Here is an 18,277-nt window from a genome sequence, read left to right as displayed (position 1 = left end):
TCCCCAACCCAGACGAGTGGGTGTACCAACTCTGCTGATATGCCATACATGACCTCTTTACTTCACTAAGAGCTCTGGTTAACCCCCTGGCCAAGCTATGATCTACAGACCAAAAGACCACCACAGGTTGGGGAAAGTGAAGTATATAGGATTTCACTCATAGTGAAATATACAGGACAGGGTCAAAACTCCAGCTCCCCACCATAAACAGTTTGTGATGTAATCTACCTTTCCTCTAATTATGGTTATCTCCATATGAGAAACCATGGTAGAGTGCTTTAAAATTCTTCAAGTGTCTTAGAATTTACCACCCTCAATATTTGATCTGGTAAAAGTCACCTAAGATTAAAATTAATCTATAAACACATTTTTTCCAGGAAATGGAAGTCATCCAAAACCTGCAGAGAATATGACTTTAAGTTTTCAAATGTAACTAGGCAGGTAGACTTCTTTTTTTCAAGATTTTATTTATTTGACAGAGAGAGAGTGAGAGAGTGAATACAAGCAGGGGGAGTGTGAGAGGGAGAAGCAGGCTTCCCGCTGAGCAGGGAGCCCAATGTGGGGCTCGATGTGGGGCTCAATCCCAGGACCCTGGGATCATGACCTGAACCGAAGGCAGACGCTTAACAGCTGAGCCACCCAGGTGCCCCCAGGTAGGTAGATTTTAACTTCATCTCTACCGTCCCCTGTCTGGCCCCTGGTAAAAAGCAAAAGGTGCTCCAAAAAACAAGTGGCCTAATTAAGAGTTAAAGTAAATGATGCTGTGTGAATAATGAGAAGTTGCAAGATGAGTTTATTATTTATTGGGAGATAGCGTAGCCTCTCTCTTCTCAGAGGAGAGCTAATTTAACAATATTCAGTGGAGTTTGTAGCATAATCAAGATAAAATCAGGTTCCCTGATTTCCAACATTAGACACTGTCCACAAAAACCAGTACCAAGGCTAACTCTCTTCTGGTAAAAGTGAGAAAAACAAAAACAGAGGACCAAAAGAAACCTGCTATCCTAATTCTTTAAAATATCTACTGATACTCCTTTTGGAATTAAATGAGAGGATACACCATCTCCTTTTGAAGTTAAATGAGTCACATACTTATTTTATGAAACAATCAACTCCAATTTTAACATATTAGTAATTTCACATGGACTAATTCAGGGTTTTAGGAAGGAGGAAGCAAAAATGAATAGAAGATTCTCTATATAGGTAGAAATTATAATACAGAAATCATATAAATAAAGTTATGGCACCATAATGTAAATCCAGTCTCATGAGTTTAGAATCTGGAGCCTACTTGCTAACATTAAAAAAGTATGGATTGAACATGTAATGTAATGTCAGGGGTTGCATTAATTAAGGTCACACCTGCTATTGTAAGAGCTTTCAGGGACTTGAAGCCATAGAGCATATCTCTGGTTCATATAACATTCAATACCAGGGTTCCTAGTCAGCAGACAGCTCAAGCTATCTCCTCCTTGGGTCTTTGCCCTCCAAAAATACTTCATAGTCCTCTTCATTCAGCCAACGGATGAGAGAGAAGACTATGGAGGAGGCACAATTAACGTTTTAGGCACTATAGCCTGGAAGTAAAACACATCACTTTGTTTATATTCTGTTGGCAAGAACTAGTCACACGGCCAAGACCAGATGTAAAAGAAGCTGGAAAACGTAGTTTCAGCTGGGCAGCCACTTCCCAGCAACTACTCTGAAGAAGATGAATTCTTGTGTGCAGCTGGCAATGCCTGTCACAATTATTATTGTGAGTGCTATAATGAATCCATATGTAGCAAGACATACGGCTAGCTATGAATTTGTGCCTTTGAATTGTTCCTTTGTCTAGGTATACGATGACCGTTAAAGTACGACAAGAAATTCACTCAAAGCTCTGCTAATCAAGAGAGCTAATATTTTAGGTCATTGTATGTATTAAACAGGAAGCTAATGATATTAACCCACAATCACTAATCTGTGTATTTTGAATTGGTGATTCATAGCAGCATAAGATTAGCAGAGATGTGTTAACACTCTGATACTGTGTGGCTCATAATCAGAGCAAGACATTAGCTGGGTGGCATGTGGATATGTAGCACTCTGCATTTTGATTAGATTTGAGCCTATGAGAAACAAAAAACTATTCACTCTCAACAAAATTTCTCACCAATATCACTGTCACTTATAGCTTTTTTGTATGCTTATTTGTTTTCAACCAAGTTTGGTCAAAGTTGGATGGCTTATTCTTTTGATTCACATCTTAGAGGTTAGTCTCTAAAAACCAGTTCCTTGGGGCACCTGGGTGGCTCAGATGGTTAAGCATCTGCCTTTGGCTCAGGTCCTGATCCCAGGGTCCTTGGATGGAGCCCTGCATCATGCTCCCTGCTCAGCTCTCCCTCTCCCTCTGCCTGCTGCTCCCCTTGCTTGTGCTCTCTCTCTCTCTCTGCCAAATAAATAAATAAATAATCTTTAAAAATAAAAATAAAAATAAAAACCAGTTCCTCCTCTGTATTGTGCCCCAGCATCCTTTAGAAAGTTTTTCCAGCCTAGACAGGTGGAACTAGCCACTCCCTTCTCTGGGCCTCTACTGACCCTGTAAGTGTATAACCAAAGGTTTTTGCAAGGAGTGAATAAAATCATGTATATAGACATGATTGCACAGTAAATGACTTCCATTTAAGTACCTGAAAAAATGAGATCCTAATACTGAATTCATGTAGTTGTTAGGAATATTAGATATAATGTATATTATAAAATCTAGAATATTATAGGTTTTCCACAAAAACATATAGATACTATTGTTGTTATTATTTTAATATCTCTCATTTTAACGGTAAAGGCAAAAATTCTGGGCTCACTCTTTGTTACCATAGAAAAGGTAAATGCTGAGGTCATAATAGTTATGAGGAAATGTTTCTTAGGGAAAAAACAAGCAGTAGAAATTCGTTACACATGAATGGGTAAAAAGAGAGCAGAATTTTATCACAAGCTCTGATTTTAGATAACTCTTGAATGATTCCATCTCATACAAAGTGAAATTAATAGGTTGTCTAGACCAGTCACATCTGCAGATGCTTGGAAATGAAGAGGATGTGAATGCGGGAAAGAAAAATCTAAAAACATCTCCAGATTATGGAGCCGCCTGATATTCTCGATCTCTTTGGCAACAAAATTGCCTCCTAAAAACCACAGGCAGCATTTTCCAGGAAAGAAACAAGCCAACCTCTTCAGTCACTTTCTCTTCAATCTCCCACTCTTGGTGTAACAGAATCCGAAAGAAATTCATGTGACCCACGTTGAGAAAACACCTCCAGAAAACCCCTATTTGGGGAGGTAAGGATAAAAAGTTCTCAGAACCTTAAAAATTGACTCAGTAGAGTTACATGGTGGAAGTGATTGGTCTCTTTAAAAAAAAGTTTTATTTTTACTAATATTATTATAATAATATTCATTAATTTTTTATTATTTAAAATATAACAACAAAAACACATGATAGTTTACTTTAAAACATCTTAAAGACTCTTCAACTCTCACCTGACTGCCAGCCTATTAGAGAATCTTTGTGTCAAAATCTTCCCTTTCTGGTTTTTAATATGAACTTCTCTCTTCTCTTACAATCTCAATGCCATCCTTATTTCTATAACTTGCTTGCTCTTCCTGTTGTAATGTCGATATTTTATTTCTCATGAATTTTAAAAAGAAACATAAAATCACAGAATTTTAGAGCCAAAATTGACCTTAAAAATAATCCAGATTAACTCTATTAAGAAACATGAGACCCAGGCAAGCTAAAGGGCTTGCCAGAACCCCACATATAAGGAGAAAAAAAGATCCTGGCTCTGCAGATTCTGCAATGGCATTTTTAAAATGTTTATACAGTCCCTCCCTTATCTGAAGGAATACCCTCCAAGACCCCCAGGTGATGCCTAAAACTGCGGATAGTACTGAACTCTATATACATACTATTTTTTTCCTATACTTACATACCTATGACGAAGTTTAATTTATAAATTAGGCGCTGCAGGAAAGTAATAACAATAATAATAAAATAGGACAATTACAACAAATAAAAGCTATGTGAATTGGTCTCTCTTTCTCAGAGTGTCTTGTACTGTACTCACCCTTTTTTTTTTTTTTAAAGATTTTATTTATTTATTTGACAGAGATAGAGACAGCCAGAGAGAGAGAGAACACGAGCAGGGGGAGTAGGAGAGGAAGAAGCAGGCTCATAGCGGAGGAGCCTGATGTGGGCCTCGATCCTATCACGCTGGGATCATGCCCTGAGCTGAAGGCAGACGCTTAACCTCTGTGCCACCCAGGCGCCCCTGTACTCACCCTTCTTGTGACGATGTGAGGTGATAAAACTCCTAGGTGATGAGATGAAGTGAGGGGAACGACGTACCATTATGACGTAGAGTTAGGCTACTATTGACCTCCTGATGATTCGGCAAAAGGAGGATCATCGGCTTTCAGACTCGGTTGTTCGCCGGTAACAAGCGAAACTGCGGATCGTGAAACTGCAGATAATTATTCTGAGAACCCAGCAGCTGGTTGTTCTCGCCCCATGGAGCTGATGCTAAACGCTAGTGTTATATGTAGCATCCTTAAGATTAAGCATTAATAAAGGTGTGCCCCTTCACCCACTTGTTCCTCAAACGTTTACTGATTTGCTAACAGGAAATGGTGGATACAAACATGAATAAGACTACATCCGTGCCTGGAGGGAGTTTACTTGTTAGTGTAAGGAGACAAGCACGTAATGGCAATAAAGTATCATAGGTGTTGTGCTGGATCACGGGCAGGGTGCTTTAGGCCTACAAAAAGTCGAAGTGGCTATTTCTACTTGGGTCAAAAAAGGCTTTATAGGGGATGCCTTGATGCTTAATGTGAACTAAGTCTGGTAAGAAAATATTTCACATGAAAATATTTCACAGGCAGGTGTGGATGGCGCTGGAGGGATATTCTAGGCACGGGTGTCATGCAGTGTGAGCAAAGGCATGGAGACTTAAACTAGCATGGCACTTTGGAGAGCTCCAACTGGCTTTGTGTGCTTGTTGCAGGGACTATAACAAAGGGAGTCAGTGAAAGATAAGGCTGTAGAGACAGGAGAATGCCAAACCTGGGAGGACTTCATGTTCTGTGAAAAACAGCATTCACCTGGCCAGCCCTCTTTGGACACAGGAATCTTGCCCAAAGTTCTCAGCTGTAATCCATTCTGCCTGATAGTGACTTCTAATAGGAACTAGAGAGATGTTCAATTTGGGACTTTAAGAAAACATCAGAAAATAATCAGGAATGACTCAACTTACATAGGAATTGTATACATTTTGCAATAGAGTTAATTTTTTTCATTCACTGCATAAATATTTGTTGACACATAAACTATGGGATGAGCATATCATGGGCTTTCATTTTACTAAAAAATTCAAACATTGAAGGACTCAAATTTTAATTACTAATTATTTAATTATATTTTAAAAAACATAAATGTTATTCCATGGAATAGAGACATTAATGTGAGTTCTTCCTTAATAAGAACTGGCAAAACAAACAAAACAAAACAAAACAAAAACTTAGCCAAATGTGGCTAGAAAAATAACTAATTTAGCTGCTTCTTTTATTGTCCAGTTTTTGTCCTCTTTCTTCAGATTTTCTTCTGTTCTATATTCAAGGAGTCACTTTTACATATTAACCTTATAATGGATTTTCTACCAAAAATTATTCCAACATCAGATTTTTTTAAAAGATTTTATTTATTTAAGAGAGGGAGAGGAAGAGGGAGAAGCGGTGGACTCACCGCTGAGCAGGAAGCCCAGTGCGGGGCTGGATCTCAGTTCCACAGGATCACGACCCAAGCCGAAGGCAGATGCTCAACTGACTGAGCCACCCAGTGTCCCTCGAACATCCGATTTTAAATAAGAATTCTCATAAACCAATTTTGAAGAATGCTTTTTTCCCCTCAAATATATTTTGCAGAATACTGATCACTGATTGCTTATTTTGGCAAAATGCCTTTTCTGTACTAACAGGGACCTGAGCTGCTAGACTTTCTTTTTGTACATTACTGCAGCTTTGCCCTCCGCCCCCCAACCCCTTTCGTGTCCTGTCTGATGACAAGCTTCTGTATTGTTCCCCATGTTGCCACAGGTATAGGCTTCTATGCTGCTGTGATTGATGTTGGGTGGAAAGAGAGACTTCCTGTCTGAGCCCAGTCCCAAAATACCCACCCTCCTCCAGTGTAGACACAGGGTCTCCACCATATGCCTTTTCCTATCCACAGTTCCACTGAGTTTACTACTTAACTGCCCACCCCTTAATCTCATTGGCTACACAAGTTCCAAATTTCTTAGTTTATTTTCATAAATAAAAGTCTCCTTGAGGCTCCATGAGGGTAAGAATGGTGTCCTTTAAAAAAAAAAAATTAGTAAGTCCACTTTAAAGAATCTATCACTTAAAGAGTGTAAGAATGCCCTCAGAGTTGGTAATAATACTTTAATAGAAAAACACTATCTGATTCTTGAGTACCAGCAAATATTAGATATCCACGTATGATAGACTATGAATTCAAGCCTAGTGCATTGAATTGATAAGCACAAACTGTGTGCTCCAGATTTGTTAAGGATGGAGAATTGAGTGGTTAATCACTAATAACTTATTGAATATGTATTTACTCTATAACAATTCTATATGTCTAAAATGAAACTTTTTTCTTTTGTTTTAAGTGAAAGTCATGTTTATCAATAGTAAGGACACTTTTTTCAGGAGCTGAATTTCATTATTTAAGTTATTGAGCAGTAGGATAAAATTTTACGGTGTTTGTTTTTTCTATTTCTGAAATGTTCTAATTTCATGTCTGAACTTAAAAGTAGTACCCTCTTATCTTCCACCCTTGTTTCCTTTCCTCTAATAAATAATGCCCCTCTTCCTTAGACTACAAATGATTAATATCGTGGTAGGTTTCTGCTTAGTTACAGTTCCCAACTTCTCTATGACAAATTAGTCATAGTACCAAGGTATCAGATTTTTATTTGAACACTGTTTCAGGGGGAAAAATAATTATTTGCAGAGCTGAAAAAGTTTAAATAGTTGATTATGCCTTATGAAGAATATAAGTAGAAATATCCAAATAAACTGGAAGTTGGTATTAAAAAACTCCATAAAATGGTAACATCTGGAAACTTCAATTTTTCCATTATATGAGAATTTTCATGTCATTCAAGAAAAAAAATTCAATGTTCTTTATATGTTCCCATATGTCCTCTTATAGTGTCTATATTTTACAGTCACAAATCCCTCTTTGCATTCCAGTTTAACAACTAACATTTTTCCTTTCCACATACAAGATTTACAAGGAATTTGATCGATTTGACATTTTGATTCTAACAACCAAGCATTAGCCTAAACAAGAATGGAAATAGATCAAGCCTCCAGATCAAGCCTCTCTGACCTTAATCATTTAACACGTTAATTCTGACAGTTGAAAAATCTTATTCTGAAAAAAATAAGTGTCAGCAGCATGTTTAATTACAAAAAGCAAGAAGAACGAGCTTCTTCAATAGTCAGAATGAACACACTATCCATTTCATACTTTGCAGAACTGCCTCCATTACCAATCAGTTTATCTTTTCATCTCTCAAGCATCCCAGACACATACTTTAACTGTGAACTCACAAGTCTTTCTCCTGAGTGAGATCTCGGAATCAGTAACCTTTTGAGTGAGGGTGGGAAGTGGGGAAGGAGACAATAGCGTCTACCTGGGACCGCTGAGAGCTATGACAGAACAGAACAGGAATGCTTTAGTTCTCTTGGTCTCTGTGTTCCTTGTTATTGTGTAGCGGAGCATTGTTGGGAAATATTTTCTCACCTAGCATTCCAAGAATGGAAGGCCCCACAGCTGTTTTACAGTTCCGTCATTAAATACGTGGTATGTCCTGTCCTGCCGGATTGAGAAAACAGAGAACCAGATTGGAGGTCTGAAATCCCTTTCAGAAATGCTGCCATCATGTGGCACTTTGGAGCTATGACCGGAGTCGTCCTGCGGTGGGTCATATGGTTCAGCTCAACATGGCTCGACTCCAGCAAAACCTATTCCTATAACTCTCTAAGTTTGTATTAAATCATTCCCGTGGGCACAGAGTAAACCATAGTGAGTCCTGTGGAAATCTTGTTTTTAGAATTTGTGAACTTTCCCCTCACTAAACTGACAACATGACAAATTGACAACATGACAAATTGATGTGGGTAATACGTTTAAAGGGGAAAAACAACTTTTAAAGGCAGAACTAAGAAATCTATTTTGAAACTTTATAACCTGTGTGTTTTATGTTTTATAGAGATAGCTGCCATCTGAATTATTGAAATGTGTGATTAGATCCCACAAATCAATAATACCAACTCATTTGGAATGCATCCAAAATAGACATACCCACCACCACCAAATGTCCACAAAACCTATGGATTATAATTTTAGAACAAAACTGCAAGAAATTATTTAATCCATATTTCTATTAAAAGCAGCATTTAGTAAATAGGAGCCAACACCTTAGATAGAACTAATAATAAATAAGGCCCTTTATCTTTAATCTCATGCACAATTCTTACAGTGGAGGTGTGAGGTAAAAGTGCAACCTCCCACTTCACAACTGAGAAAAGTAGATGAAAAAGTTAAGTCATCTCAGAACAATATTAAATATTTAAAATGGACTCAGAGCTTTGCTACCCCTAATTTCTGTTCCAACATTCAAAATTCATCGGTATTTTTCTTTCATTTAAATACCTTTTAAACACCAGTAAAGTTTTTTTTAATATAGAAAAACGTTTTTAATTTTATTAGGTAACAAACTTTATATATCCTGGGAGAAAAACTAGAAAAAAGATGATTCATAAATCAATCCATTCCTGTAGAGATGTGCAAATTACCCTATTGATGTGCACAGTTTAAAGATCTCACATCAAACCTCATTCTAATAACCTACTCCACTTAAAGACATTACAAATGATGACTACATGTTCTTCCCAAAAATTGCAGGCATGGTTAACACACACAGGACTTGAAATATACGTGTAATATGTGCCAAGCATTGTTAGTTTTACACATACAGATTCATTTAAAACTTCTCTCAACCCCCATGAGCTCGGTAATAGCATGTGCATTTATTTGACAGATGAAGAAATAAAACCAGGCCGGCTAAGTGATTTGCCCAAGGTCACATTGCTAATGGGTGTCAGTGTGGAACTCAGAGCCACACTCTGGCCCCAGAAGCAGCCTTCTCAAGCAGAAACACTCCCAGTCAGAAGCTGCTTTACTTCTGCAGTATAGAGAGTAAATTACCATTCTTCGGTCTTATATAGCAAATTATCTGATTCACCACCTCCAAACAATTCAAACAAACAGTGCGACAAAAATTCGTATCCTTGAAAGGTCATTGTAAATCCAACTTAGGGGGCATAAACATAGAATTTAGTGTTAGTAATGTCATTTATCAAAATGACAAGCTGCTGCGTACTTGAAATCACACTGAGCCTCTAGCGAAGGGTGGAGGGAGCCTCTCTGAACAATAGCCCTGCCGCTGTTAAGTAAGTGTAATTGTGAGGCAAATTTGGTTGCATATATTACCTTAATCTGTTATTTAACCTGAAAGAAACAAAAATCTATTCCATTTCATTTTATTTAAGACTAATTTATATTAATACTCTTTCCTTCTAATTCAGACATTATCAACTCTCTAAAGGAACTAGTCATTCCTCCCCACCTTTTTACAGGACCCCTAGATGCCCTTCCATGGTGCTGAATGCCAATCCCATAAATGAAAAAGCTAGTTAATGATATTGTACATCAGTAATGTTTTAACTGTAGAGTAGTTTGTGAGTTTGTTTCTTTGTTTTTTAACCACAAAAACCAGAGGGGGAAGTGTGGGAGCATGTGGGTTGGGCAGTGGCAAAAAAACCTCATGACACATTTCTCCGCCTCCCTGTGTTGGTGGAGAATGTCTGGAGCAGCATTTAAATTCTGGGAGGTCCTGGTTGTCAGCAGCAGGAAGAGAAGGTGAGCAGTGCAGCATCAACCAGGACTGGGCTCTCTTCTCAGCCAGCCACAGAGCAAGGTAAGCCCGCACTTCCTCTGTCCTAGACATTCAACTTCATTGCAGTCCTAGGCATTTAGCTTCCTTTCAGGGGGGAAGGGCAAGTTCTAAGGAAAAGTGTTGAACTGTAAAGCTGTTAAGCAGACTTACACTGTTCTAGTCTTTTAATGGAGCATGCCAGATATGTTGCAGATTTCCTGGAGGAAAGGTAACCGGTTAGTTTGAAAGCCAGTCGATTATATAACTCAAAAATACTTGAAGTCCTCAAAAGAACTGAAACTCTTTCTTCCAGTCAGAACAAAAAGAAAAATTCTATGCTCCTTTTGAATGACTATATATACATTATTTTTAATGGGTAAATGGCTGTGGAAGCATTTAAAAGGAAAAGGATCTTTAGTGGTAATGTAAGCTAATAATTATGCTATGCTTTAATGATTTAATGTATCCATCCTATTTTCAAGGGGAAAAAAAAAACCCTTTCTGAATATTTTACTTCTGTATTCAGCTGTTAAATTTTTCACCAAAATATCTGTATGACACTATGCAGACTTATAATCTTGACTGGGAAAGCTGTTGACTATTTTCAGTGTTTTGGGTTTTGTTTCAAATTTCTAGAATGTCTTCTTTAAATGACTGAGATTTGAGACAGCCTCATTTTTCCTAAGTAGTACCTTTTTAATAATTTAAGCGAAAAATCGCACTTAATATGCACGCTGGAAAAATGAAGAAAGCAAGTGTCTTTGTATAGTTTCATTTTCTTTCTGTGTTTTTCTTCCCTGAGAAATAAATATTCCAACACTAGCTTATTATTTTAATTAAATTACTAGTGATCAGTTTTTAGGCTGAGATAGCTGGAGCTGTAAGGTAGTAATGGTATAATCCCTGGAACTCTAAATTTTGAAGTCGAATATAGACTTGTGAGATTCCTCTCTCCCTTGCCTAATAGTGAGAGATAGAGTAAAGAGGAGGCGTTACAAATAGTAACTCAAAAGACCACAGTGATTGAAACACAAGTTTTCTCCAAAAGGTAGAAAATATTCTACAGAAAATAGATTTTATTTGTAATGATTTTGTAATGTGGTAGCATAAAGAGGTATCACCGCTTTACCGTAGGAAAAAATCAAATATTCCTTACAAAATATTTTGCAGGAAAAATCACCATGAGAATTGCAGTGATTTGCTTTTGCCTCTTGGGCATTGCCTTCGCCATTCCCGTGAGTACAGCTGACTCTTAAAGGAAATTTCTCAAAATGAATGAATTTTGTACTCTCCCGTGCTAGGAACACATTCACATTGTAATCTTTCTTCATCTTTTCTGTTTCAAAGATTAAGCAGCCTGATTCCGGGAGCTCTGAGGAAAAGCAGGTAAGCATCTTTTAGGTTTATCATATAGTCAAATTACTTAAGCAGCTGTATGGGAGGCACCACAAACATATTTGTTGCCATTTTACTTATTTTCATAGTCATGCTGTTAATTGGTGAGTATTTATTGACTGCCAGCTTTCAACCTAAGCCAGTATTAAGTACAGTTACAGATGGTCTCCGACTTCTGATGGTTCCATTTACAATTTTTCAACTTCACGATGGTGGGAAAGTCATTTGCATTTAGTAGGAACCATGCTTCAGATTTTGGATCTTGATCGTTTCCGGGGCTCGCGAAGTATGGTCCAATACTCTCTTGTGATGCTGGGGTAGAGAGTCGAGGCACGCAGTCAGTCACGCCATCACAAGGTAAACACCTGAATGCTTTCAACCATTCTGCACCCATACAACCATGCCATTTTTCACTTTCAGTAGAGTAGTCAATACATTAAATGAGATATTCAACACCTTATTATAAAATAGGCTTTGCGTTAGATGTTTTTGCCCAACTGCAAGCTAATGTAAGCATTCTGAGCATGTTTAAGGTAGGCTAAGTGGCGCTATGATGGCCAGTAGGTTAGATGTATTAAACGCATCTTTGCTCTACCATTTTTTTAACGTGCAGTGGGTTTATTGGGACATAACCGCATTGCAAGTTGAGGAAGATCTGTATAGTTTCTAGTAAATAAATGCTCTTAATACCAAACTAGTTGTTTTATATAATAAAATAATGCTCTGGGCCATTATCATTTATGTAAAAGGAATTTTATGAAGACATGTGACTCTTTCTTTCCATGAGTCATTATACTGCACTAGACATAGAAAACCCCATCTTTTGCTTTACTAAGTTTGAAATTTGTCTCACACACTGGACAGTTTGTATGACCATAATATTCATAATGTCTCCTAAGATATTAGTCAAGAAACCCATTATAAAAAGAAAGGTTTTTATGCTGTTTGGATCTATTTCGCTTGTCAGCTGACTTTAGAGAACAACTTTCTAACTGAACATAAGACCAAATCCATAGATGTACATGCCCCTCTAAAACAGGAGAAACTGCCAGCAAACAACAAACAGGCATTGTCCTGAGGAGCTCAGACAAAAGGCACAGGGAGTTCAATCCCAGAGGAACAGAATAAAGGCCTGTGTAGAGTTGCCTGGGGTCACTGAAAGGAGATTGCTTAACAAAGACATTAGGAGAAATATTGCTGCATGTGTTTGGGTGAGCAAGTAGGTGCCTACAGGCACGTCTGTTTTCCAACTGATTTGAGAAAAGAAGTATTGAAGCACAATAATAGGCCAGAAAACTTAACATTTCCAGAAAAGATAGAGTTTACACTATTGGAGGCAAGAATTGGTACCTTTTCATAGAATAAATATGGCCCATAAAGCTATGACAGTATATTCAATTATATTTAGTAGATAAGTGAAGAACCCAACCTTCCAGAATCCTAGCAATTCAGAGCTCGCAGGAAATATGTGAGTTATAAGGCTATACCGCTGAAGGTGAACCTCGGTTATCTGTGAGGGTAAACCACTGTTGGGGGGGGTTAATGTGTTTGTTTTGTTCATCTATACTGTCTTCATATTACCTGGTTCTAAATCATAAATTTAACTTATAAATGCCTTCTGTCTGAGCCCGTATTACATGTAACATCAGGAAATATATGTATTAAATATATATAAGTTATACCATAGTTACATATCATTTTTATACATTTCTAAAAGGAAAAAAGAGGGAAACTTGTAACTCCCTAGAGCGGCAGTCACATCTTTCTTAGGCAAGGAGCCCCTTCCTTCAGCAAAAGCTTTCAAAAAAGCCCAATATGAAGTTGCTCTGGTTGGAGCCAGCCCTGGAGGAAACCCCAAGTGCTCCTGACCGGTCGCCTCCCTGCCCCTCCCCCACCCGGTGGCTGGCTGTGAAAGGGACCCTGTGGAACGGCCAGGGCTCTTATTCTCAATGACAGGGATGGGAAGGGATTGGCTCTGGGTGATACAGCCCATCAGATGACACTTATTCAGAGCAATTTCCACTCCTCTGCACTAGGATAATCATTTTCCAGATAAATAACTTGGCTAAAGGAAAGACCATTCCATTCACGTCTCCGGCAACTTGGAGCAATAGAACTTTTGTGCGATGATGTTACTATTAAAATAATATTATATTTCTGCATGGTCTGCCCAGAAGGCAATGAGACACATGTGGCAAATGAACTCACAATGTAGCTAGTGCGACTGAGGAACTGAATTTTTAATTATATTTCATTTTAATTAAATGAAATAACCACATGTTATATGAAATAACCACATGTTATATGGCCGGAGGATCCTGTAGCAGACAGCACAGCCTTAGAGAGTTCCTCCTTGTTCCATAGAGGAAACAGTGAAGATCCCCACTAATTAAGGGCACCTCTGCTTTAGATGTCTTTTATCTGAGGGGCAGTTTCAGCCAGGGAGCACAGAACAGGAACGCACAGTGTTCAGCATGCACAGAATGCGTCACTGCGAAGAGCCAGTTTGGCTGGATTTGAACCCTGGCTCTGCCACTCGCTACCACTTAACTTCTTTGTGGCTGAGCTTCTCCCGATCTGTAAAATGGGAATAATAACGATACCCATCTCACAGGGGGTTGAGAGGATTAAATGAATAAATATTGGTAAATCACTTTGAAGGGATGCCTGACCTAAGTAAGTGCTATGTAAGAGTATATTAAATGAATCTGTAAGAAAAAGGAAATGATAAAAGAAGTATCTAAGGCCCTGGTTGACCATATACTGGCATCTTATGCTTGTCCATCAAGATCCGTGAAGGATAGTTGTTTTTTCAGTGTATCACTTATGTGATAAAATCTTATGTTTCCTTTTTTAATAATGACAAATATGCAACATTTTTTGTAGCTTTACCACAAATACCCAGGTGCTGTAGCTACTTGGCTAAAGCCTGACCCATCTCAGAAGCAGACTTTCCTAGCACTACAGGTATTTTTCATTTTAACTAATTTTAAGAATTAAATGTCTCACATTTAGAGAACAACACAAAGTAGCCAGCATCATGCAGGCCATTCAGGCCAATTAAATGGAACCTTCCCACCTGTTGGTAAACGTGAGCTTAGGATAGCAGTTGATCTGGTTATGTTGGCCTTTCCCCACTTACAAGGCCGCCTACTTATGAGGCTACAAAATAAGGCCTGCTTTGGATAGAAAAGGCTAACTTTTGAATCAAAGTGTGAGACATGTTTGATGTAAACTGTTATGTGTCCCTCCTTCTTCAGAACACTGTGCTCTCTCAAGAAACTGATGACTTCCGACAAAAGGTGAGTTCTCACCGTGAATCAGAAGCCAACCATGCCTTGGATAGATGAAAGAAGCCACTCTTTCTCCTAATGACATGGCCTGGGTTCGATTCTGACAATATTCCAGTTAGCAAATTTTACAGTAAATTTCCAATTTAAAACTGGCTGAGAAAGAAAACATGTATTTACTAAACGTCAGAAATACCAGGTTTCTTCAGATAAATTTAGTGTGGCAGGAAATGCTTACTAATGTCTGTTATTTGAAATACGAAGCCTCTTAGCATTTTATTTAAGGTATTCTGTAGATGTCTTATCTAATATCTGATAAGCATCTAATAACACTGACAAAAGCCAAGATTTTGTCTAAGGGAACATTTCTGTTCCTAACATAATGGTTTCTGTGACAGCTATTCTTTTTATTAGGACTACTGATACATTTGCTAAAGAGATAATTTAAATTTATTTTCCTTAAGAATCTCTAATTAGGAAAGTTAGATAAATAATCCAGTATATTTGCTAATCAGAAGTTTAATAGACGTTCAGTGGTTCATTTGGTTGATAGATTTGAGTTGCAGTTTATACATAAGCATAATGGAGCCACCTTTTGCTTATCCATGCTGATAAGGGGGTGGTTTTAGGTTTCAGTGCATGCATTAATATATGGATGCTCCCATCTCCCGAGAATTCTCATTTCAAATAAAGGATAATTTACAATTATGTATCTGTATTTATTTCATCATTGAATTTGGTAAATTAAATAATGTCTAATATGAACAAGGAAAAACAATGTTATCGAAAGAAATGTCATATGGCTTGAAAATGTCTATGAAAGTAATTATTTATGGAAAAGCAAGAAAAATACCTCAGATTATGGTTCCATTTATCCTGGTGTTAAAAAAGAAATTGGAAGATACTCACTTTTGCTCCTAGAAGCCACTGAAAACATTGTTGTGAATGCAAAGATTCTGAAATCAAATTAGTTTGAAAGACTAATGCACTCTAAAGATTATGGGAAAATAAAAACCCTTACCCCAATTTTTCTGGCCATCTTGTTTTTTAGACCCTCTCAAGCAAGTCCAATGAAAGCCATGACGATGTGGATGAAGATGACAGAGACGATGTGGATAGCCAGGATTCCGATGATTCTAATGACGGAGATGACGACTCTAACCAGTCTGATGAATCTGATGAACTGGTCACGGATTTTCCCACTGACTTTCCAGCAACCCAATTCTTCACTCCAGCTGTCCCCACAAGAGACTCAAATGATGGCCGAGGTGATAGTGTGGCTTATGGACTGAGGTCCAGATCTAAGAAGTCCCACAGACATGAAGTCCAGGTAAATCCTTAAACAGACACATCAGATATTTATGATTAGAGCCCAATTCTAGGAAAACAGAGTGTGCATGTTCACATTCATTCACTCATTCAGTAAGCATTATTTATGACTTTTTAAAAGATTTTTAAAATGTATTTATTTTAGAGAAAGAGAGAGCAGGAGGACTGGTAGAGGTGGAGGGAGAGGGACAAGCAGACTCCACGCTGAGCTCATGACCCTGAGCTCATGACCTGAGACGAAATCAAGAGTCTGGCACTTAACTGGCTGAGCCACCCCAGCAACCCTAATTTATGACTATTGAACACAAAACCTTTTTTCACTTGGTGATTTTATGGTTAAGTCCATGCAATTCTCCCTACTTTTGTCTCTCAATCACAATGATTATTTCCCAAATCCTGGCTATAAAGTATTTATTCTATTCACTATTTTAGATTAAAGAAAAAAACTTTGAAAAACAGCAATTATTTTCACAATACAGTGGTCATGTTTTGAAGTTAAATACCTAAGAAGAACTGTCGAGTTGCAAATTGTGCTGAATCTATAGTCGAAGGATCTGAGTTCGACACATAGCCTTGCCGCTTACTAATCATTTGACTTTTTAACTTTCAATTCACTGTCCATTTATGTAAAGCAGAAATCATGAGACCTACGTCATAGTCTTTATCATATGCATAATGATGTATCTATTAAACTAAAGAAGATGAATATGTGAAAAGGCTCGGTAAAAAAACAAAGTAACTTGCTAGTCCTGTTTTTTGCTTCAGCCAAATTTAGACAATTTTCAGTATAAATTGGCCTAAAAGTTAAAAAGCGGAATTACAATGTTCCCATCCCTGGTTCTTCATTTAATTCTTCCATTTGTTCTGTGATTCAGTATCCTGACTCTACAGAGGAGGACTTGACATCACTTGTGAAAAGCGGGAGTACGGAAGATGACTTCAATGCCGTCCTTCTTTCCCAGACAGTGCGGGGGACTTCTGACGGGGACAGCCACGCGAAAGACAGTCAGGAAACAAGTCAGCTGGATGACCACAGTATGGAAACCAAGAGCCGCAGGCACACCAGAGAGTATAAGCTGAGAGCAAGTGATGAGAGCGATAGGCATTCCCATGAGATTGATAGTCAGGAAAATTCTGAAGTCAGCAGTGAACTTGTCAGCCAAATAGTTCAAAGCCATGAAAAGGGGCTTGCCCTAGATTCCAAGAGTGAGGAAGATAAACACCTGAAATTTCGCACTTCTCATGAATTCGACAGTGCATCCTCTGAGGTCAATTAAAAGGAGAAAATGCAATTTCTTACTCTGCTTTTAGTAAAAAGAAAAAAATACATTGTAGCAGGATGGGAAAGAATATGAAATGCTTATTTCTCAGCTTAGTTGGTGAATGTATATGTATATGGATCTGGAAATAGGTACCGTTTTTGATCATTAGTTTAGTGTGTAGCTTCATGGTAACACCCTTGTAAACTAAAAGCTTCAGGGTTTGGTCTATGTTCTTTTCATATAAGAAATGCAAGCTATCACCGCATTGTAATGTTCGCTATTCTTTTATGAATAGAAATTTATGTGGAAGCAAACAAAATACCTTACACACTTATAAAAGAATATAAAATTTTATGTCACTATAATCTTTTGGTTTTTTAATTAGTGTATATTTGGTTGTGATTATTTTTTGTGTGTGTGAATAAATCTTATGTCTCAAATATAATGAGTTTGGTAGCATCTTTTTCTTTTTTTTTCTTTTCTTTTTTCTTTTTTCCTGAAGCTGAAATATAAATGACATATAACCTTGTGTAAGTTTAAGGTACACCACATAATTTGATACACTCTTATACTGCAAAATGATCACCACCACAACATTAGTTAACATCCCTATCTTGTCACCTTCTCTATCCCATCACATAATCATTTTTTTTTTTTTTTGTGGTGAGACCATTCAAGATGTACTGTCTTAGCAATCAGTTGCTACTTTAATGAACCTGCTAAACTTAGTAGAGAGCAATCCAGGGTCTGCTAGATCAACCACAGTTTCTGGCTGAGCTAGGGTTCCTAGTTCAAGAAATAGGATTCAAGTTGGGGTTGATGTTCAGCCAGAAATCCTCCATGCAGGACCCTGACACCCAGGGGAACACCTTTTTCTAATTTTCACAAAGCTGATATAAAAGCTAATGAAAGCCTAGCTGCAATCACAAATCAATTTTATTGTTTCTCATCA

General features: G+C 37.7%; 1 protein-coding gene across 2 annotated transcripts; it reads left to right on the top strand.

Annotated features, from left to right (window-relative positions):
- Positions 1–9,950: 9,950 nt before the first annotated feature.
- On the top strand, positions 9,951–17,723 carry SPP1 (secreted phosphoprotein 1). Of its 2 annotated transcripts, XM_002913580.4 has the most exons (7): positions 10,007–10,091; positions 11,220–11,284; positions 11,397–11,435; positions 14,331–14,411; positions 14,705–14,746; positions 15,786–16,064; positions 16,939–17,723. In XM_002913580.4, the coding sequence occupies exons 2-7, from the start codon at positions 11,231–11,233 to the stop codon at positions 17,338–17,340; spliced, it is 897 nt and encodes a 298-aa protein (XP_002913626.1). In that variant the 5' UTR covers positions 10,007–10,091; positions 11,220–11,230; the 3' UTR covers positions 17,341–17,723. The 2 variants fall into 2 exon arrangements, with proteins under 2 accessions (XP_002913627.1, XP_002913626.1); XM_002913581.4 differs by lacking the exon at positions 14,331–14,411 and having other exon boundaries at positions 9,951–10,091; positions 16,939–17,691.
- Positions 17,724–18,277: the final 554 nt, after the last annotated feature.

The sequence above is a fragment of the Ailuropoda melanoleuca genome, chromosome 11 (assembly GCF_002007445.2).
Source record: "Ailuropoda melanoleuca isolate Jingjing chromosome 11, ASM200744v2, whole genome shotgun sequence".
Taxonomy (NCBI): domain Eukaryota; kingdom Metazoa; phylum Chordata; class Mammalia; order Carnivora; family Ursidae; genus Ailuropoda; species Ailuropoda melanoleuca.
The sequence above is the reverse complement of the archived record's forward strand: the minus strand, read 5'-3'. Positions and strand labels throughout refer to the sequence as shown.